This window comes from Phocoena phocoena, chromosome 10 (genome assembly GCF_963924675.1).
Source record: "Phocoena phocoena chromosome 10, mPhoPho1.1, whole genome shotgun sequence".
NCBI classification, from domain to species: Eukaryota; Metazoa; Chordata; class Mammalia; order Artiodactyla; family Phocoenidae; genus Phocoena; species Phocoena phocoena.
This window is the reverse complement of record NC_089228.1, coordinates 44,294,954-44,317,878: the sequence shown is the minus strand read 5'-3', so window position 1 is coordinate 44,317,878 and position 22,925 is coordinate 44,294,954. Positions and strand designations below refer to the sequence as shown.

Sequence of the window (22,925 nt, the reverse complement as noted above, 5' to 3'; positions counted from 1 at the left end):
TACTGTGAATTTGACTCAGTGTGGTTCTGTATGTATCCCATTTGTTTTGATATATGTAATATCTTCATTTTGTAATGCTCTGTGGATTAGCTTTTTTCTTTAATCCAATAGTTACTTGGAAATATGTGTGAGATGTGCACGTTGTGTGTGTGTATGTGTATACTTGTGTATGTGGGTGCACATGCTTTAAAACTTCTGAGTAGCGTTTCTGACTATTTTAACTTTTGTTCTAATTTTCTAGATTTGCTTTATCCAGTATGGTAGACACTAGCCACAAGTGGCTGTTTACATTTAGATTAATTTTTTTTTAATTTATTTATATTTTATTTTTGGCTGCATTGGGTCTTCGTTGCTGCACGCAGGCTTTCTCTAGTTGTGGTGAGCAGGGGCTACTCTTTGTTGGGATGCACAGGCTTCTTATTGTGGTGGCTTCTCTTATTGTGGAGCATGGGCTCTAGGCGCATGGGCTTCAGTAGTTGTGGTACACGGCTCAGTAGTTGTAGCTCGTGGGCTCTAGAGCACAGGCTCAGTAGTTGTGGCTCACGGGCTTAGTTGCCCCGCAGCATGTGGGATCTTCCCAGACTAGGGCTCGAACCCGTGTCCCCTGCATTGGCAGGCAGATTCCTAACCACTGCGCTACCAGGGAAGCCCTAGATTAATTAAAATTAAATAAAATTTAAAAATCAGTTCCTCCAAGGCAGTAGCCACATTTCAAGAGCTCAGTAGCCACTTATGGCTGGTGGCTACCATATTGGGCACTGCAGATATAGAACATTTCCATTATTTCATAAGGTGGATTCTTTACCAATGGACCATCAGGGAAGTCCCTCTTAATTAAAGCTTAATAATTACACTATTCAAATTATCTAATTTGTATTTATTTCTGGTGTACTGGGCTTCCAAGGGCTGATAAGGGAATTTTAAAGTCACCAGCCATGGCACATTAGATTGCGTTGCTCTATTGTTTTGCCAATTCAAGAAAGTCTCATGATTTACTTACTTTATTTTATCAGTATCTAAAACATCCTCCCTCCCTGTTTCTACTGTGTGCTTCTTGCCTTGAATTCTACTTTGTTTGAAAGTAGTATTCTTACCTTTTCTTTTTTGTTTGCATTTATTTAGCATAGAATGTTGTCTATTCTTTCATTTTTACCCTCTCAGTGTTATTTAAAGTTAATTTATTTAAGAAATAATTTATTGAGGTGAAATTTACAAAACATAAAATTAACCATTTAAAAATGAACAATTCAGTGGCATTTAGTACATTCACAATGTTGCACAACCACCGCCTCTATCAAGTTTCAAAACATACCATCACTCTAAAGTAAAACCTCTTACCCATTAAGCATTTCTTCCTATTCTCCCTCCCCAGAGTCCCTGGCAACCACTGATCTATGTTCCACATCTATGGAAGGTAATTTATTTATTATTTTATTTTTTAAGAGAGGGGTATCTGGAGCTTTATCCTTTAAAATTTTTTTATTTAAAAAATTTTTGTTGACGTAGAGTTGATTTACAATGTTGTGTTAGTTTCAGGTGTACAGCAAAGTGATTCAGATACATACACACACACACACACACACACACACACACACACATATATATATATTCTTTTTCAGATTCTTTTCCCTTATAGGTTGTTAACAAAATATTGAGTATAGTTCCCTGTGCTATACAGTAGGTCTTTGTTGGTTATCTATTTTATATATATTAGTTAATCCCAAACTCCTAATTTATCCCTCCCCCCCACCCTCCACTTTCCCTTAAGGTAATTTATTTTTAACTATCTTATTTATAACAGACTCCTTCCCTGGCCCTAGTGGTCTGCCCTTTTAGTGTTATAATGCTTCTTTTTAGCTCTTTGAAGTAACAGCCAGGAGCCAGGTAATTGGACTTTGAAAGGTCAGGGGTAACGGCTGGCCAATGAAGCAAAGGCAGTGGGCAGCACTGTTGCCATATGGTACCTAAGAGATGCAGTAACTTGTAATTCAAAAGGGCATGCCCACCATTATGCCATTATCTGGTGCTTCTGTGCTCGTGACACAGGGACATGAGGGGGAGGAATGGGAAGGGAGTGACAGGTGATGCGTAAAAGGCAACAGAATAAGTTTTGCCTTTCGTTGCTTCAATCTTGTCACCCAGCCATTGTCTGCCCCCTCTGCATAACTGGTATCACTGAGGCAGTTTAGCTGGGTCTTTACCTCCCATATAAGCAGCATCAAGCATTTGCAAAATTCTGAAGCATATGTTGGTGTTAGGGTAATAATCCCTTAGCCCTCTTATATGATCTCCAGGTTTATGCAAATTATCCACTGTCCCTTCCTTTGCCGCATTTTTGGGCAGCTGCTGACATTTTTTCTGAAACACAGGTAATTAATGGCTTAGAAGAAATTTAAGGAAGAGTGAATATGAATCAAAAACAGAATAAAAACTCTTATACCTCAATCAGACCGTATATTTCTGTCTACATATTTTTATTTCTCTTATATTAAATCTGGTTCATACAAGGAGCTGGAGATATAATTGACAGGATGTATCCACATACCCAAGAGGTTAGCAATGTAAGGACCCCCACCACCCAACCAACAGACCATGAGACCATGCAGGAAGGATGCTTCTTGGGGCTCTGACTGGGGACTTACAGAAAGAAGGGCTACAGAATGGAGGTGCCATCAACAGTGACAGTAATTGGCATTAAGATAGATATGACTTACTATCAAATCCTTGGTAGTGCTTTTCCTTTCTTTAGTCCTGTTTGTTGAGGAGTCTTGGAGAATGAAGTTGCGGTTAAATGTTTTAATGGTGGTCGCTGAAGATGCCTCAGTTTTTTCAGCTAAAAGGAAATACATAGGAATAAGTATTATCCAGAAGTTGGACTGATGGTTAAGGAAGAAAGACCAGGTGTCCAGATTACCCAGATTTTTGTTCTAGACTGGCATCTCATTCTGGTCCATAGGTCTGACTGTGGAAACTTTTTGTTCTGTTTATTTATTTATTTATTGGTGGACCAAATAAATCAAGGCATCATTGGTGGCTTTCTAGGCAAAGGTAGCTTGGAGATAATCCAATACAGTCTACAAACTCTTATTTGCAATTCTGAAATATAAAAGGCTCTAAAACCAGCAAATCTTTACAACTTTGGAGTCAAAATTGCCTGATGGCAAAACCTGACTTAAACTGATAAGTGGCCATTTCAAGTCCTTGTCCCTCTCATGGAGCATGAACGTTGTCACGCTTTGCTGCAGGGATATTAATGTGTTTATCAGACACTACTCCAGATGCCATGAGAGCGGGCTGTCATGAAATACACAGTACATGTACCATATTACCTTTCTAAAGTCCAAATAATTCTGAAACATACATTGACCCAAGGGTTTCAAGTAAGGGATCGTGGATCTGTAATATATTTTAACTGTTTAGGGCTCTGGGGAATATAAAGTAGGCACTGAGTAAACATTTGTTGAACAATGAATGGTGGAACCAGGACTCAAATATATATCTTCTGACTTTCTACTCTTCTAATTTGCAGGTCTAAATTTCTAGTTTGGCATCATCATTCTGTGGCTTCTGAATCTAGGGAAATTGTTGGAAATGTCCAGTAGATAAGGGTGATAAGGACTGGCATTGCTGGAATCCCTCTAGGTTGGGCTCTTTGTTACATGCTTTTGGTGTCCTTCCCACATCTCCCTGACAGTCACCATTCCAGCCCACTCTGACAGCATCCTACTACAGGCATCTCCAGTCTCTCTTGGCCCATGAATGATGGGGTGGGTCAGAAGTACCAGGGAGTTAATGCCCCCACCAGAAATAACCTTCAAGCAAAGACGAGAGTTGAAATATCTCATCTTCCTATTCTTTGAGATGGAAACTCTGAGGTGCAGTTGATAACCGTCTCCCAGAAGTCCTCAGCAGGGGTTAGCCTCATTTGCCCAAAGCAGCAAACTACGAATTAAAGTACATTATATTGGCTTAATTTCCTTCCCTGAATCTTTTCTTTCTTCCCTTATCAGTGTTTCTTGGAATTACCTCCCAAATCACATCTTTGTCCCAGGGTGTGCCTCTTGGAGGAATTCAAGTCAAGACAGACTCTCCACAAGGGCAATTCTGGGTGAGAACACCCCATTAGATCTGGTCCTCAAACTCAGGTCTCTGAGTTACTCTGAGTGAGTGAGTCAGGCTTAATGCTTTGGTGGCTCTGTGGTTTGATTTAAGCATACCTTTCACCGGTGGAGCAGGGAGTTTCCTCCTCTGCTGCCTTGATGTGTCTATGGTTTGTACCTATAAACAGAACACAGGAATCAGTACACCTTTGCAAAGCTGGAGATGTTTTATCTTCTACATTTTCCAGGTCGTGCAATATTCCAGCAGAGGGAGTGAGGGACAAACGCACCTGGTTCCTTTGCTTCTGATCTCGTTTTCTTGTGAGGCGCCCACAGGGTGCTATGTTTAATCCTGCAATGGTCAGGGCTGAAATCCGGCTCTCAATATCAGAAATCTTAATGCAACAGAAAGGCAGAATCAGTAGGGAGAAAGCCCAGGAGGGGGAGAATCTTTGTTAAAAGTATTATGACTCTATAAAGAACAAATCTGCTTTGATATATGCTCATTCATTCATTCACTCCTTCAGCTTCCACCAAGCACTTCTCTATTTCGTACTGTAGTGAGAAAATAAACCACAGGCCTTTCTTTGTAAATTTAATTTTCCAGTTGTTAGCTCTAGAGCATGTCACCCCTGTCAGAGGTCCCCTACGGATAAACGGAAGCCCAGGGCACGATGGGCATGATGGCCCGGGGCCATCTGGCTCAGCATAGGGGTGGGGGTGGGGGTGAGGGAAGGCTTCCCAGGGAGACAACACGATGTGAGCTTTGAAAAGCAATTATGATTTATAGGTCCTGCTTCCTTCTTCTGTGACTCCCTGAATCCAAAACCACAGCACCAGGTCTTAGGAGGGAAGCCCAGCAGCCCCTGGTTCAAGTCCATTTCCTCTATTAAGAGGCCAAGTGGCCTTGAGAAACTCCCTCCTCTCTCCGGGCATCAGTTTCCTTTACTATAACATCAGTAGGTCAGAAGGAACTCATATTTTTTTCCAACAATGTCTTAAGGTAGATATAGAGAACAAGAGCCCACTCAGCACCCGGAAAGAACCCCGGTCCATCCATGTCCCCAGGGGTGAAGAAAACACGGTCCCTCCTCTTAGGAAAGGAGGACTATGTGCCGTTGCCATGCTGAGTGCTTTAAACACATGAACTCACTCATGCTTCATTCATAATCCTGTGACATGGGTACCATTCTCTTGGTTTTACAGATGGGGAAACTGTGGCTTACAGGGATGAGTGACACACCCAACATCTCACAGCAGAGCTCAGCATTAATGCTACTGCTCGTGATCTTGCCACGTTGCCCCCTTCTCAGAGGCCTTGCCAAGGCCTGGCATGGGGGACACTGGAGGAGGCTGGGATCACAGCCATCCTGCTGAGATGGCACAGCCTGAGTGTTGCTGGGGAATCAGACAGGAAACCTGAAAGTGGGCCCTGCTGCCAATGTGTGTGCCTCCGCCCTGACATCTCCATTGCCTCCCCTGTTCCTAAGCTATTTTGCGCCGCACAAGACGAATTCTAATTCTGCTGCCATTTACTGAGGGCTTCTTTGGACAAAGCCCATTGGGACAGCTGCTATAGGAAGCGCAGAGAGAAGGTCTGAAAGGTCAGCAAATATGGGAGATACTTCCCCTATCCCGGAGGAGCGGCAGTCTTACTCAGATAAGGAGGAGGAGGCAGATAAAGGCCAAGACTGTGGCAGCTGGTGAAAGAATCCAAGCTGCCCAGCAGCCCCCCAGAAGGGGCCACTGTGCAACCCCTGTCCCTTCCTAGCCCCCAGATGCCTTCCTATTCTCATTCCTCAAATTTCATACTGAGAACGGTGTTCCTTTGGTTTATAGACCAATAAATTGCATAAACTTTTATCAGTCATTTGTAACTGATGTAGGTTAGATGCCCACATTCTTTCCTGGAAGCAGTTTTGATGGAGGGCTTTGCTCAGAGGGCCCTGGGAGACAGGTCAGTGGGAGAGCAAGTTGCTGACCTCCTGATTTGCTGACTGCCAGGCTCTAGAATAAGGAGGGTTAATTTTCCCAGTTTTAGTCCACAGGGCAAAGGATGCAGAAAGAGGAAAGGAGACTGCCAAGGGCTGATTTTGCCTACATTTTGTTTATCTATCTCTCTATCTATCCGTCCATCCATCTATCACGTTGTATCTGTGTTCCATTAATTCCTAAGGCTGCATATCCAGTGACCCTTACACTTGCTAGAAGGGGATGACCAATTCTGCTCTGGGTTTCCTGGGAGCCAAAGCAAAAAGGTCATTTTACGACTCTGTGTCCACAAGATAAAGACCAAGTACTCAGAAGAATAGCTTTTCTTGATATTTAGAGTTAAGAGAGACCTTCCCCAGGAATGCCCACAGAGATGACCCTTCAGGACGCAGTGGACAGCATCCTTAGCACGCTGCCCGTGTATCATCCGCAGTTGGCTTCAGCACCAGGCAATCCTGTCAGATTAGGTCAGATTCTAGGGTTGCTTTCACCTTGGAGTCCCAAAGGTTAACTCCAAGGTGAAAGCAACCCTAGAATCTGACCTAATCTAAGAACACAATTCGGGGACCCTCCTACCATCCTGCAGGATACCCTCTGTGACATCTTCTGTGAGACTCTGCTTTGGACAAGAACAGATAACAAGGAATTAATCTTCCTTCTCTGGCAGCAACTGTAGGACAAGGAGAGTCTCCACGCTAATAAAGGTTCCCACATTGAAAAGAGCCGTAAAGATGATGGCAAGGTTGACAACCTCCCATGCAAAGTAAGGACTCTTATGCAAGTGGATATATACCTGAGGGCAGGACAAGCACATTTTTCAGGAAACCACACAGCACAGACTGGTGAAGAATTTGGGCTCTGAGGCCAGAAAGACTTAGGTTTAAAATCCTGGCTTCATCACTTTTTAGCTATTTGACTTCGGTTTAACCATTCTGAGCCTCCTTTTCTCCAGATATAAAAAGGGAAGAATAACAATAGCCACCTCATGGGGATGCTGAAAGGATTAAATACAATAATGAGTTCAAGGGTTAAGCCCAACTCCTGGCCCACAGTAAGACTCACTGAATATTAGGTATTATTAATGATATTATTATAATGTTTAACAACGAATGATAAATTAATAGGCACATTCAAACACATGGAAAATGGACATTTTGGACTCCAGGATTTTCTGCCATAAAACATGACTCCAATAATTTAAGCCTAGAAAAATTTGGAAACATGAATAACTAATTATCCAATAAAACCCTCCCAAACACCCATAAACAATATTACTTCCTGCTAAACCATTCAAGAAGTATTTGCTGCAAAATATACCCCCAGAAAACAAATGATTTGATTCTATTTCATATAACATTAACTATAAATTGATTAAATGTTGAGTGGCATTTGTGGGAAATGATTTTTGAGGAGAGTTGCTCTTCAGCCATGCTTGCTGGTAATAAACAGTCAACAGGGCCATCTGTGATGAGACCATTCCTGGGCCATTCCTAGCACAGAACTGGTTCCCACCCATTCTCAAGAGTGCTGAATAATATGAGCAGCTGTTGTGATTTTTGATTCTTTAAGATAAAAATATTTATTTAAAAAATAATCATCAGACTTCCCTGGTGGTGCAGTGGTTAGGAATCTGCCTGCCAATGCAGGGGACCCAGGTTTAAGCCCTGGTCCGGGAAGATCCCACATGCCGCGGAGCAACTAAGCCTGTGTGCCACAACTACTGAGCCTGTGCTCTAGAGCCCACGAGCCACAACTACTGAGCCTGTGCACCACAACTACTGAAGCCCACATGCCTAGAGCCCATACTCCGTGACAAGAGAAGCCACCTCAATGAGAAGCCCACGTACCGCAACAAAGAGTAGCCCCTCGCTGCAACTAGAGGAAGCCCACGCATAGCAACAAAGGCCCAACACAGCCAAAAATAAATAAATAAACTTATAAAAAAAATTATTTCCCAAAACTGTCATCTTCTCTATCCAGAGATGGTTTCAATTGATCCCCATTCTCCAGAGGATGCAGTTTTAAGATGCAGGGTCTACAGAAATAGCAGTGAACCAGGGGTCTACACTGAGCTTATGCTGCAGAGACCAGCATTTCTCGTGGGTCCCTGAGTATGTATATGTCCATGGACCCCAGTTTGAGAATCAGTTACTTAGTCCACAGTCCATTTTGATCCAGAGTCAGAGGCCAAGAGAATATCCATGAAAACTGCAAACAAGCATCTTCAGAAAGTTATAGATAATATAGTAATTAGTTCTAAAACAGCCATATCTAAATCATGAAAAATATTGGTCTAAGAAATCTACGCTTCGTTTTTCATTTATTTATTCATCTCATTTTTATTGAGGCCCAAACCTGTGTGAGGTGTTATGCTAGGCACTGGAGTTATTGTTTTAAGCTAGATAGCTAGAGTCCTGTCCTCAAGGAGCTTTTTCTATCGTGGGGAAACCTGGCATTAAATAGGTAATCAACAGTGTGATGGGACTTCCCTGGTGGCGCAGTGGATAAGACTCCGCACTCCCAATGCAGGGGCCCGGGGTTCGATCCCTGGTCGGGGAACTAGATCGCACATGCATGCCGCAACTGAGAGTTCGCATGCCATAACTAAGAAGCCCACCTGCGGCAAGTAAGACGTAGCACAACCAAATAAATTTTTTTTTTAAAAAACAGTGTGATAAAGGTTAGGGAAGGGTGGTCTTGGGATGGAATGGGAACCTCTATAGCAAGGGTCAGAGAATTTGTCAAAGAGGAAAATGGCATAGGTTTTAAAGAGATATATTATCAAGGTCATAATTTGGGGAGAGGAAGCCTGCACTTTAAAAAAGGAGGCTTTGGTGGAATCCACCTGGAAGGACCATGCCCACGAAAAGTCTGCTGGAGGTAGCAGGAACTGATAGATATAAAGGCTTTGAAATGATTCTTTTGTAAGATGGGGTGCTCTCTCCTTTTGCCCGGTAGTTCTCCATCTAGGCAGAGAGGAGAGTTCTTACCTGGATCTCAGCATGGTGGACCCGGGCTGCTGCCGTGGCTACTTGGTCCTCCAGATCTGCCAGTTCAGTCTCATCAGTGCCACTGTGGATGCAGCGGGCAGCATCCTCTAGCTCACTCAGCTGGCCTTCAAGTCCATACACGGTACCTGCCGCCAGGTACACCTATAGAGGAGGCATGGCCTTTGAGCTCAGGTCTGTGGACCCAGGACTGGTGGGGCCCCTTCAGGGGATGCCATAATTCAGGGGAGTGAGAGAGAACTAGACTCAACATTGGGAGAAAGAGACAGGGAGCCCCCCATTTATAAACATTCTTCACACCTAAGTGGTGGTAGCATAAGGTCTTGCCACCCCCTCACTGTCAACCACACCTCCTCTTCCCCCAACCTTTCCTGCAAAAAAAAAGTAGTATGTAAATTTTAAAAATACGATAAAATAGTACAAGAATACATGACATCAGCTACATAAATTGTGAATTTGTCCAGGGACTATAACAACCACAATTATCAAGATAGAGGAAACAAAGAGAAAAACTCATGATGTAGTTTTTCCAATAAAAATTTTGGTTGGCATTAGTAATTTGGAAAAATACAGAAAACATGAAAGAGGTGAAATTAATTTAAAACGATTACAAATTTTGCGTGAATTATCTCTGATTAAGTACCGTGAAGTTGCTTGAATCAGGTTAAGGGAATGAAAATGAACCTGAAGTATGTAGTAGGAAAATACCTTATTTTTTAGAAAATAGTGTGATGTTGAGAAGCATATAAAATCTATGATCAATAAAGACAGTTTTTTGAGAGCTCCTGAAGATTAAAGAGAAAATAAGATAAAGGAAGTAATTTGAGGGAAAATTAAAGGAAGTTACTTTGGCTTACGAGTTTATAAGGTGATTCTCATAAAAGTGGGCAAACAGAAAGTAAAATCGTTGGAATAATTCAGGCTGAGGACAGGGTGAGTGAAACAAATGCTCCTTCAGCCTAATTAATAACATGATGAAACAGTGGACAACACAAGGAACTAAATGTATCTAGAGAAGGTAATTACTTAAACTGGTTCATGAGGTTTAATCAATGTATATAAAGCTCTAAACATGTAATCACAGCCATTTAGAGTTGACTTGAATGATATGCACGGTCACTCCTTTAACAGTTCCTTTAACTTGAGTTAAAAATATAGCAGAGTTAGGCAAGCCAAGAGCAGTGCACACAGGTGATGCATGGTCATTTGCACTGAGCAATGCTGAGTGTTGGTGAGGAGGGCAAAGGATCCTGAGATGCTCCAACTCAGTCAATTCCTTGGCATGATTCATGCATCTGCATGAAAACTGGCAATTTTACCAAACATTTCAGAGTGGAGCAAAGGCAGGTGCAGGTTTGATGAGAGCAAATTTGACTGTGCATCACCAGGCACAATTAGCTGTGGGAGCTTCCAGCAGTGACTGACATAGCGGACATCAAGTTGGGTGATTCATCGGTCATACAGGGGTCATGAGTCAAATGTCTGCTGGTAACTAACTGCCTTATTTCACTTTGCCCTTAGCTTTATATTTCTTTGTCCTATGCAAGTATTAGAGAACTTCTGTTTCTAAAAGATCTTCACAGTTTAATATAGCCATTTATTCCTTATCTTCAAAACAAGAAACACTTTATTGTTTGTCACATGAAGGAAATGATGAATATTTCAAAGCTATTTGAGTGGAGAAATCATTAAAAATTTGTCTCCCAAAAGTTGTGAGGTTGAAAAACTTATCTTCAGAGGGGAAGAAAAATTGAAGAGAGAGAGAGAGAGGAAAATAGAATAAGAGGAGAAGAGGAGGAGGAGGTGGGAAAGGAAAGGGAGGAGGGGGAGGAGGAGGAAGAGGAGAGGAGAGGAGAGAGGAGGAAGAGATCAGAGCGATGGCCACCACAGTCTGAGTTTGGATATTACACTTTTGGTACCCACACCAAAAAAAGGGGAATTCATTTTGAAAAGATAATTAAAAACATAAACTTATAGCTTTGCACAATGAAACTAAATTTGGAATTTAAATGAAATGAATAACTTAAGTGTGGCAACGGTTAAACATGACCTGACATATCTTTGGTCTCAGGACCTTGATATTTCCAGAAACATGCAACACTCAGCATCGTCATACCCTATGGTTGTATCAACTTAATAGCACCTTGTTGTTTTGTCACTGGCATGGTCATCCACTAACGTTCCTTACTTTCTCTGCCAAGACAAAGCAATATGAAATCGCTCCAAGTTCTCAGCAAGGCCAGAGTGTTCATCTTTTACTTTGTGTTCCCTAAAAGCCTGCTTTCCTGGCACTAGGGGGATAGGGAGGTTCAGTGGTTTGGCACTGACACCTGCTCAACAGGAACTTACAAGCAAGGTCATGGCACCTAAAGGATTAGAGGATGATGACAATGGTGATGGTGGTAATGATGATCATGATAGGCATTTACTGAGCCAGAGGGCTGGTGCCAGATTTCATGCCTTTATCCACCCTGCCCTACGATGCTGTGATACTTAATCTCGACTGGAATATTTCGACGATTTATATTTCAAACGTTGGCATAAAGGTACTAGAGTTACTGTGGTTATAGATGGCCATAATATTGGCTCTGTGGCTGGGCTGAAATAACAAAAATTAACATGCCATAAAATGAAATTGTTATTCTAGTCTTAAAAATAACCCATTTGAAAAACATAACCTGGAGATGCTTGCTTAATTAAGGTCCACTTTTGGCGAGAGGTATGGTTACCATGTCTGAGTAATCTACGTCCTCTCCAAACTCTAGTCACTGATGCCTGTGACCCCATTGACTGGCTCCTGGTTCAACAAGCCTTTCTCAAAGTGGTTCAAGGGATGAGTATAGGTGTTTCAAAGGAAGGACTTTATGGTCAAAGCCCCTAAAATAAAGAACATTAAACAGATTTCTTTATTGCAGGACTTCTCAGGGTCTTTAATGTGCTAAGATGTATCTCAATTTTCCTAGAAAGAGTATATGGGTTTCTCAAGTTTATTTGTTCTTAGAGCATCTTGTTGGACTTGGCGTCCATGACATATACTTTAGGGGACTAAGGTTAGACAGTAACAGATAGTATTTCTTGTTCTCTGAGAGCAGAGAGCCATGACCACTTCTAGAAGTTCTACCTCTCCTGTGCTATGGGGGTTGTACAAGGGCTTTGAGAAGGAAGATCAACCTCCCCGGCCTGATCTTGGATTCTGGGCCAGAGCTAGGTCCCCCCTTGGCCATCCCAGTGTGCCTGCTGCCACTGGTTGTATACTACAACATATTTGGGGTTGCCGGAGTTATAAGGCAGAAGAAAAAGGGAAGTTGAGACTATTCCTCCATTGGCTCTGTGGCTGGGAATTATGGGGTACCCCAGGTGGTCTCTGTCATTTAGGAAAGATAAGAATGAGGAAGGTCCTTAGATGGGGGTGGGAGGGTGAGGGAGCCGACTCACCCCTCCCACTCACAACCCTGCATAAATCCACAAGGTGGCCCTGGTGGGCCCCTACCATTCACACCACAGGTCTGAAAATGGTCATACTTGTTGTTCACTGTTGATCCCTAGATCCATTTTCCATTCTGTTCTGCTCTCCTCTGTTCTCTGTGACGCTAACCTATACAAACTTTACCACCAAGGCTCCCTTGCTGGTTGGGATGGGTTTGGCCAATGGGAAGCACCAGCAGGAGATCAAAGGCAGGAGGAGAAAGAAGAGCCTTTTTTCCCCTGCTTTTTCCCTTCCTGGATTCCACGGTGACAGCTCCCACTAGGGGGTGCTCTTCCAGATTCCAGTTCTCCCTGGGCTATACTGCCTGCGGGTGGTGACCACTTCCTCCTACTGCTACTCTGTGGGCACGACAGCACCCATTATCCTTGCCCACACCTGAGTCAATACTCCCTGAAACTTTCCTCTCCCAGACAGACCCCTAACAGGTACAGTAGAACCCTGTGCTTCAGAGCTCCCCAGGCATTCAGTCCGAGAAACTGAGTCCCCACTGTGCATTCAGGGGAGGCTGGCATTGGTCAGAGGTTTCTCCCACCCTTAGGGGAGACAGAGCTGATTTCACAGCCAGGCAGCAGGTGAGAAGTGTCAAAGCTAAGAGACTAAGGAAATTCTAAAATCCCCATGCCCTACCCTAATTAAGTGGATTAACAAGGCAGTTTATGAAAACAGGAGATTAGACATATGAATGTGATATTTTTTGTTTTATCTTATGTAGCTCTGAAATCTTCATAAGACTTCTTAAAGATGAATATTCTCTTGCAAATGAGGATGTTCTCTTTTATCTCAGCGGCTTGGTCTGCAGAAGCCAGTGTTCAGAGGGCAGACTAAGTGTTGCCATTTCTATTTCTGCCATTCCCTGGGCTCCTCAGCACAAAGGAGAAAGGCAGAGGAGCAGGCGCGCTCTTCAGAACATAGACAAAAGCCCTGGTTTAATTAAATCAGCTGCACCCAGAGGCCAGTTTAAGAATCAGCCCTGCCCTTCTCCTGCTGCTCAGCTGAATTCCATCCTGGAAACAGCAGAGCAAGCAACCTGCCCATGGCTCTGTGATCTGGTGAACTAAAGAGATTAAAAAAAAAAAAAGTCATCCCTTCTGTGACTCAAAGACCCACAGAATTCAAAGGAACAAAGATGGAATCTCTTCGGAGGTGAAATTTGAAAAGCTGGTTGGGGTCGGGAAGGAGGTGGAAGTAGGCAGTTAACTCTATGAGAACAGGAGAGGCATCTTAGAGGGGCTGGACAGGGAGCAGGAAGTTGTAATCCCCAGCTTTTCCACTGCTGGTGTTTCTGACGTCTTGAATCAGTGGCTAAGTAGATGTGTTTCGCACTCAAAGTGTTAATGAACCCACAAAAAGAAACATGATGTACAATAAAAGGATCTTACAAAATGAAAACTCTGCCAAGGCCATTGTATTTTTCAATAAACTCCTTAGAGGGGAAAAAAAGGCATGCTGTCTTTGCTTTCAGTGTGCTGACCTTTGTCATTTAAATCTAGATTATTTCATGCATTGTAAGTTTTTTTGATACCATACTTCGTAAAAAGAAAAAAATGCCTCCCTTTCCTGGTGAACCATATCTTTATTTTAGTCTTTTCAATTCTGTGTGTGCAGGATTAGGGCCATTTTAGGACTATCAGCACCTGAAAGAATTGTATTATAGGCATTTTTAAAGAACAGAGACCTGCACATTAGAAGTAAAACATTTCTTTTAAAATAGGATTTTATTCATCTGATGTAATCATATATCAGATAAACATTCCTTGCACACCTCCTCTGTGTCAGGCTCAGGGCCAAGGGCTAGGGCTATAGACAGGAAAGGCAGCAGGTCCTGTTCTATAGGAATTTATATATCCGGTTTCCAACTTGGGCAAGACCGTGCCCTACTCTTCCCCCATGCTCCCGCTAATATTTGGCAATGTCTTGAGACATTTTTGATTGTCAAATCTAGGAGGGTGCAGCTTCTAGCATCTAGTGGGTAGAGACAAGGGATGCTGCTAAACATCCTACAACGTACAGGACAGGCCCCGCAACAAAGAATTATCTAACCCAAAATGTCAGTGGTGCTGATCTAATAGGAGGTATATGAGTGAACAGAAAGGGCAACAAAGTGAGGCAGACATATGCTTAGGTTTTATGGGAATCCAAAGGGAGAGAGTCTTCTACTTTCAAAGTGAAACTAATATTGGCATTTTTTTTTTTTTTTTTTTTTTTTACCTTGAGTCATTTTGATTTGTTGTTGTTTCAACTTCTGGCAAAAAATCTCTCTGATAATATTTCTCGGTTTCTGAGAAAACCATTCATTAGACCATCTCCAAATTAGGGTTGATTCTACTGGGTTTGGAAAGATGGAATCACCTGACTGGATTTGACATCGGGACGATGCCAACTGGTGATGGTAACGATGGCCTGAGTGGCTAATGTCCAGATTTCTCTGTGTCACCCCTGGTTTGCATTGTTCGAAAATTCTCATCGGACCTTTACTGAAGTCTTAAAAATGATTGTAGGTGTTTATATGTAAGAATCTATTACATTCTTTCTTTCCTCACCAGTTGGAAGGACAGAAAAACCATTACGAGCAGACATATCTGTGAAGCAGGGCAGAGCAATTCGGTAGTAACCTAAGTTCTGTTGGCAACCACTGTTATTCTCTGTAGTGGCACTGGCAATGCTCCACCTGGATCCCCACAGATCCCTTATATAGTTTCTGCATACTCCCCTCCCCGCTCCCAAGCTGCAGTGTGCCTTTGTTTCCAACAGCTCAGATCTATGCAAAAACGGCATTTGAGCTACTGTAGACACTTCGCCTGCATTCAGAGAGACTGAGGTGCCCACTGGCTGTAGGAAGGGCCAGTTCCTTTGCCTTAGGACAACTCTGAGATGCAACTTACACCACGGAGTTGCCTGCAGGATTGGGCTGAAGCTACTTTTTGTCTAAGATCATAGCTTTGCTTGACTTCTTCCCTCTCCCCACTCCCTTACCAGTCTCCCCTGGGAGCATTTCCCTAATAAACCACTTGCACAGAAATCTTCATCTTGGGGTCTGCTTCTGGGACACCCAGTCTAAGACCCTTCTGAGAATATATTTGCTATGGTGGTAGTATATTTGTGTCCTTGCCCTCTTTGTGAAGAGTTACAACATCATCAGCTTCTCCTTTGGACATGTGTGCCCTAGACAGAGCACATCCACACTGTCTTACATTTTCTTCCAGGGAAGTCAGCTGCTCATCCAGTCTCACTTGGTCTGTTCCAAGAGGAAACGTCCCTTTCTCTCTGTCAGGAGGGACAGTTGGGAACTCCCAGGGCCCTGTAGACTCTGCTATCAACTCCTCCGTGGCGTTGATGACTTTCAGGACTTCTGTGGAGATGTTGCAGAGAGAAACAGCAGAATACTTCTGTTTGGTCCAATAACAGAAGGGGACAGAAGACAAGAACAACATTAACAATGACATGGAAGTTCTACATTATCATGGTGCTCATCATGAGATCGATTCTGTTTCATAACACACACAAACATCAATGTGCCAAAGGAATGAGACACTAAAAAAATCTACGCAGTCTGAGGGGACCGAGAGGAGGCCTGATGTAACTTGGCTTAGCTTCTGTGACTCACAATGAATTACTTCAGATTTTTAGGGAGAGAGGAAGGAGAGCTCAGGTGGAAGCCACGAGGTCCTCTGCCCACTGCTGATAGTTTCATATTCATTACCTCGTTTGCTGGATGATATTCTCTTTCCTCAACAGAGCTTCAGTCACAGACTCTGTCAAACAACATTCATGATGTGGTCCAATGGGTAGCTTTGTGGATGAAGAGTTAGGAGACCTGGGCTCTAGATCTAGCTGTCATTTCATCTAGATATGGGACCTTGGCCAGGCTACTTCCCATTTCTGGAACTCAGTTCTGTCATCTGTACATTGAGAGGATTGGAAAGAGTTTCTCTGCAGTCTCTGGTAGCTACTGTGTTGTTAGCTCACCCACATCTATTCTCAAGCCCATTCTTCCTTATCTTCCCCCACCATTAAGGCTGAACAGAAAATACGCTGCATTTCCCAGCCTCTCCTGCAGCCAGGGGCAGTCATGTGACATCGTTCTGACCAGTGAGCCTGAAGGGAATGTCTATTGAGGGGTTTCTAGCAAAGCTTTTGTTTTCCTAATCAGGTGAATAGATGCAGCTGATGCTCTCCTGCCCCCACTTCTCTCTGCCTTGATCACAGGTCTGCGGTTAGGAAGCCAACAAGAGTGAGGATGATACCAAAATGCTGGGTCAGGTGGGTCAGAAAGACTGAAAGAGCCTGAGCCCACATAGCACTGGATCAGCTGAACTGCCTCTGAACACCTTGATACATGTGTGCAAAATAAGTCCCTACCTGTTGGAGCCCCTACTGGCTGGATTTTCTGTTATTTGTGGTTGAATATATTTCTGATACAAGTCATTTCTAGTTTTTATATTCATGCCTCAAAATTACAGTCAGTCCAGATCTGGGCCAAGGTCTTTAATGGAGCAGAGGTACTTCAGCCACAAAGAATTATCTGCATCTTTGAGTTCATCTGAACATATAGCACCAAGAAGTAAGCAGGAGGTCAATGTTGCTTGGCACCATTGGTGTCCATCTACAATCAATTTTACTTAGCCCATCACCTGGTTTGTAAACTGGAAGTCAAATATTTATTGCCCATGGGCATTTTTTTAACCAGTAAAGTGTTTCAAGAAAGCCTGGAATTTGAATGCCTTTGGTACCTCCCAAGGTATCTATCTGATTCATATATTCTGGCCAAAATATATTAATAATAGCTCTGACTTGGTTTGCAAAGTTTGTTTCCTCAAGTAAATTCTACTGCAGGTTTTATCTCACTAGAGGAAGTTTTCAGTGGCCCTGCAACTTCACTATGGAATCAGAGTGTCTAAGTGACGAGTCTGTGGCTGAGTCCACAGTCTAGAAGCTGGCTCTGGGCTCTGGTACATGGTCTCATCCTAGGGTCTCATCCTGGCACCTGTCAGTCATCCTAGGGTTAGGGCACATGTGCTCAGAGGGCTCCTCTGCAGCCTGTCAGTTTCACAGTAGCTGCTTGACTCACCCAAGAGTTATGCTTCTTTTGGTTCAAGGGAGTTTGCTACATACCAGAAAAATGGGTCTGGGTTATCAGGAAAATAAGATGGAAGAAGGTGACGCAGACTCACCAGAATAAGGGAAGTGTCCGAGGGAGGGCCAAGCCAGCTCTTTACCTTAGGAAAAACTTGCAGAGGCTGTCCGCCATTATCTAGAATCCTGTAACTCGATGTGGCAGGTTTTGGAGATGAATTGGACTCAGAATGTTTTTGGCAAGGAATAGCTGCCACTGTTTGCTTAAGTCCATTTTAGAAAAGGCAACGTTGTATGTATGAAAGCAGGTTTGGTACCCTTCTCTTCGTAAATAAAGCTTGTATTTAGAAAGCTTGCCCTTTGTTTGATAGAAGAGGTGCCTTTGTACATCATTTGACAAAGGGATTCAGGAAAAACGGTTAGACCACAGCACGATGGGAGGGCAAATGTTAACATTTACACACATCTCCAGTTGGTCCAGGGTCATTAAGGGGCCACTGTTATTAATGGGAAGGACTTCAGAGGTGCTTAAACAGAAAGAGTTATCTGCGTCTTGACTCCAACTGAACATATAATATCAAAGCGATAAGCTGGACATCAATGTTGCTTGGCAGTCATTGTTCCTTTTCGTCCAGAAATAGCCTTGTTTATTCAATCATAGGAGTTGCCAGCTGGAAGCCAAATATTGCCTAGAGGCATGCTTTTTTGACAAGAATGCCTTCTGTGAGATAAGCACTTCCCAGTTCTCTGCAGTCCCCACCAGTCATTCTATTGCATACATATCTTATTGGGGGCCTGTGGTGCGCAGGCTCTGCTCCAGGTGCTGGGATAAGCAGTGAACAGTGGATGGAGTCCCTGCCCTCAGAGTGTGCCTTTAGCTCTACCCCAGCCACTTGACACGGTGACACACTTTCCTGACCCCTGAAGGTATTTGCACTTGTCATTAAGTGAGAGTGAGCAGTCCCCAGCAGCTGGTCTGTGGAGAGCAGCACAGCTTCACTTGGGAGGTCTGTGGTCCCCCTCAGAAGGGAACCAGCTTCCAGCTGGGGAAGTAACTGAAAAAAATTATATGGAAACTGGACAAGATCTTTCTGGTTGGTTGGTGTCCCAGTTCTGCCCTCCATTGTGAAACACAAACTGGAACCCACAAACACTTGCAGGGAATTAATCCCACCTCTAGGAAATCGGGTGGTTCTTGTGTGTTCTACAGGAGTATTGCGGGTTTGCTTGGATGTGAGCGCGGGAGTGGACAGGGCACCTGCTGGAAGTGAAGATAACTGGGATTTAATTAGCTGTGTGACAGGAACAGGGCACCCAACCTCCTTGTTCCTTAGCTTACTCACTAGGCCAGTAAGCGATTAGAAGGTTTGTCACAGGGTTAACACCAACTTGTTATGTAAATGTCCTGTTCCCTGCCCAGTCTAGATTTAAAAGTAGAAAGTACCTTCTACAATTATGTGAAATAAAGCTATATTTAGCACCAGACAGGGTTTTGTTCAGGTAAAAAGCTGGTGAGGATTCAGAGGTGCTGGCAGGGAGCCCTGTGTGTGGGAGAAATGAAAATCTACAGGAGCCTTCCTGCTTCATTGCTTACAGCTCCAGAGACCTGAGCTGAATGGCACAAACAAAGCACGATTCCAGAGCCAGAAAGAGCTCTCTATGACGGCAGCCGACGTTACTCCAGACGTTAATTATAAGATGGGTCAAATGTGACAGGTCCATGGTATCAAATAAGGGAGACGTGAAAGTGTGAAGACAATCAGCTGACAGAATAGGGGCTGTTGCAGAACAGGAAGGTTGGGCCTCAAAGACACTCGTGGCCAAGGGCCCCATGGATGCTGGAATGAAAATGGCCAGTGGACTCATGCAGTAACCAAATTCAACCTTCTAGTGATCAAAGAAACACAAATTAAACAAAAAATTTATTAAGTGCCGGGTACATGCATGACTCCCTTTCAAAATGCCCAGCATAGCCAGTATGGCTTCTCCAGGGTGGAGGAGGAGCTTTCAGCTGTTGATATGCCCCGGGGATGTATTTGCTCTGACACACTGACGCTCCTTCACGTCCCGACCACGCATGGTCACCACTGAGAGCCTGAGTGTCCTCCTCTAGGGTCCAGTCTGTGTCACATCCCCTTGTGGAACATCAAATCTATTATGTCAACTTTACAATCACCCGGCTGGAACCAAGAGTCCACGCTCAGGGTACAGAAGGTGATGAGAAACCTCCAGTGTTTCCTCCATCGCTCAGCAGTGAGGCAGAGAAACAAGCGTCAACCTCAACAAAGACTCAGCTTCCTGCCAGACTGTGACCAACAACAGGACCAATGCTGAACTTTAAGGAGGTGATGTACCACTCCGAGGTGGGGGCCTGCCACAGTGGCCATGTCAGTGGACCTGAGAAAGAAGACCAGGTCAGGACCCACATCAAAATCCCACCTGTATCTTTTCTCTTCTTTCTAGGGACTGCAGGGCAGAGCAGACTCCTTTACTTTTTGTCTCACTACCCACACACTTGAGCCCGAGCAATCTCTCCATCCTGTAGCCAAGCCCCTTCTCTTCCTATAAAAACATGTTGCTAGAAACGAATTCTTCCTCCATTTACTCTTCCTTATAAACTGTTTTCCAGAGACATGCAGCATGCAAAGTGTTGCCAGGGGGAGATTCTGAGTCTCTAGAATTCGAAAGAAGAAAATATTTCCATCCTAAACACTAGATATACCTGCTTATTTGCAATCCTCGCAAATTCTCCTGATAATTTTCCAGTGTCGTCATTCATTTCAAAGCTTTGTGTTGGACAAAGAAATGCAAACTCATTTCAAGCTGGAATAAGTGGGACTGCTGCTTACCAGAATGGCTCAAGCTTGTGAACATGTGAGTAGCAGGGTCTCATTAGCTGCCTGGAAGAGGCAGGAAGAGAACACAGTGGAATAACAGAGGCCTGATCCCAGACCCCTCTCTACCCTTGGGCATGTGCGTGCACATGTGTCTGCCAGTCTCAGCAGCGCCAAAACGGATTCAGTATCTGGCTGTGTGTGATGAACTGGGGCTGTGACAGAGGCCTGGGGTATCTATTTATGTGACTTGATATAAGTCTTGATATGACAGAACCTAATACAATGTGGGATAAAAGCTTTGAGGACTAAATGATGTGTCCAGGTTTCTGGGGCAGAAGAGGGAATTTCCCAGTTCCACCTCCGGGGATTGTTCTGACACCTATAATAAGACCTAAACAGATAGAAGCTGAAAGGACATTGACATTAGGGTTTTTGTGAGATTTAGAAGCAGGCAGTATGCTTTGAGGTCCATGGGTCAACCTATGAAGCAGGGAGGGCAGTGGTGAGGGGACTGCCACGTGAGCAGGGTCTTGCAAAGGGCCTCCTTACCCATTGGGCTCAGCAGGCGTGGAGCCTAGGGCCCACCATTCTTTTAGGGGGTCCATGAAAATGTCTTAATTTCTTTTAAAATCATAAGGAAAAATGAACTATTAGTTCTAGGCACATGTTTTAATACACAATATTAATCTTTATACTAACACAATTGTAAAATACGATTTTAGACGGGTTTTTGTGGAGGAAAGGGTCCACAAAGGCAAAAGTGCTTGGGCCCACAAAAGTCATAACTTGGCCCTGATCTTGCTGATCTGGAGCCTCTATGGAGAAGGCACCTGGGCAGGGCTGGTTCCTAGGGTGGATCTGGGCAGCAGCAGCAGCCTGGTGAAGGCCCTGAGCAGGCCACTATAAGAGGGCTGGTTGTGAACATGTAGGAGATCTTTCCCCTAGATTCCCCCAAATAATGGAGGGAGACAGTGGGGGTGGGTGGATGCTCCGGTCTTGTGGTTTCCTAGTGGGGACGGATGCTAAGGTGACCTCCTCATTGTACACACCAGATCATGAGGCTTGGGAAATTCAGGTTACTCTGTGTAGATTTTGGGAAGATAACTTAATCTCTCTGAGGCTCAGCTATGAAATGGAGATAACACCATCTAGCTCAAGGGGTTTTCGAGAAGATGAAATTAGTCAGCATATGCCAAGTGTCCACAGTGTTTGGGTCCAGAGCTGTCCACCTGTCCTCAAAACTCTCCCACCTGCCCTACTGGCTCAAGATGGGCACATTACTGGTGATGGCCAGTAGCTTAGACACCTTTTATTATGTACTGTGTTCTATTTTTTTTTTTCTTTTTTGGCTGTGTTGGGTCTTCGTTGCTGCATGCAGGCTTTCTCTAGTTACGGCAAGCAGGGGCTACTCTTCGTTGAGGTGTGCAGGCTTCTCATTGCGGTGGCTTCTCTTGTTGCAGAGCATGGGCTCTAGGGGGCACGGGCTTCAGTAGTTGCAGCGTGTGGGCTCCGTAGCTATGGCTAGCATGAGCTCAGTTGCTCCACGGCATGTGGGATCTTCCTGGACCAGAGATCGAACCTGTGTCCCCTGCGTTGGCAGGTGGATTCTTAACCACTGCACCACCAGGGAAGTCCTGTACTGTGTTCTTGAAACAACTTTCCTTGACTACTTGGTGTTTTGAAGGAGGCTTTTTACTACTTTTTAACCAAAAAAAAAAAAAAAAGAAAGTTGAACTTTGCTGCTCCAGTTTTTTTCTCTTGCTAAGTAAGAATATTAAAAAAAAAAAATGCCACCATGGTCTACTACTGTCTGGCTTCACCATAATTTCATAAAGAAGGGATACCTTAACACCAAAAATGGAAGACACAATATCAGAATACAGAATGGTTTGTCCTGAGAAATGACAGTAAACAACCTGACACTGACATTCAAGACATGCACGCATGCATGCACGCACGCAGGACCCTCCGTTTCCCAGTAGGGAGCATACTGAACCATACGTACTGATAGGCAATAAAAATAAGGTATGTCATTGCCTAGCTGGGCAACCGAACAAGCCAGGCCCTCAAACATCATCTACTATTTCCCATCATCACTAATTTAATTCAAGCCTTCAGGAAGCATCTGCTCTATGCCCAGCACTGTACTGGGCCCTGCAGGGGATGCAGAGTGAGTAAGCCTGGGTTCCTGTCCTCAGAGAGCAGAGACAGGAGAAGGGAAGGAAGACCCAGGTAGCAGAAAACAGGTCCTACCCTGCACTGGGAGCCACAGGCTGTGGACCTGCAGAGGGGCAAGCAGGTTCCGTTAATGTGTGACCTTGGGGTCAGTCTGGAAGCACAGGAAACAGAAAGAACTTTAACAGAGTCTTCTAAAAACATGTTGGCTCCCATGCAGGAATTACAGGCAGAGGAGAAAAGTCTTTCAGTG

General features: G+C 44.0%; 1 protein-coding gene across 3 annotated transcripts in view; it reads right to left on the bottom strand.

The window, feature by feature from the left end:
• The window catches only part of MYRIP (myosin VIIA and Rab interacting protein), a 177,845-nt gene that overhangs the window by 1,377 nt on the left and 153,543 nt on the right, over nt 1-22,925 (bottom strand). For 2 of the 3 annotated variants that reach the window (XM_065884663.1, XM_065884665.1), the window contains 5 exons: nt 15,779-15,973; nt 9,083-9,244; nt 4,391-4,495; nt 4,218-4,278; nt 2,715-2,833 (listed from right to left, as the gene is read on the bottom strand). In XM_065884663.1, the coding sequence (XP_065740735.1) occupies nt 2,715-2,833; nt 4,218-4,278; nt 4,391-4,495; nt 9,083-9,244; nt 15,779-15,973 (642 nt within the window). The remainder of the gene's footprint in view (nt 1-2,714; nt 2,834-4,217; nt 4,279-4,390; nt 4,496-9,082; nt 9,245-15,778; nt 15,974-22,925) is intronic. The other variant, XM_065884664.1, reaches the window with a different exon arrangement.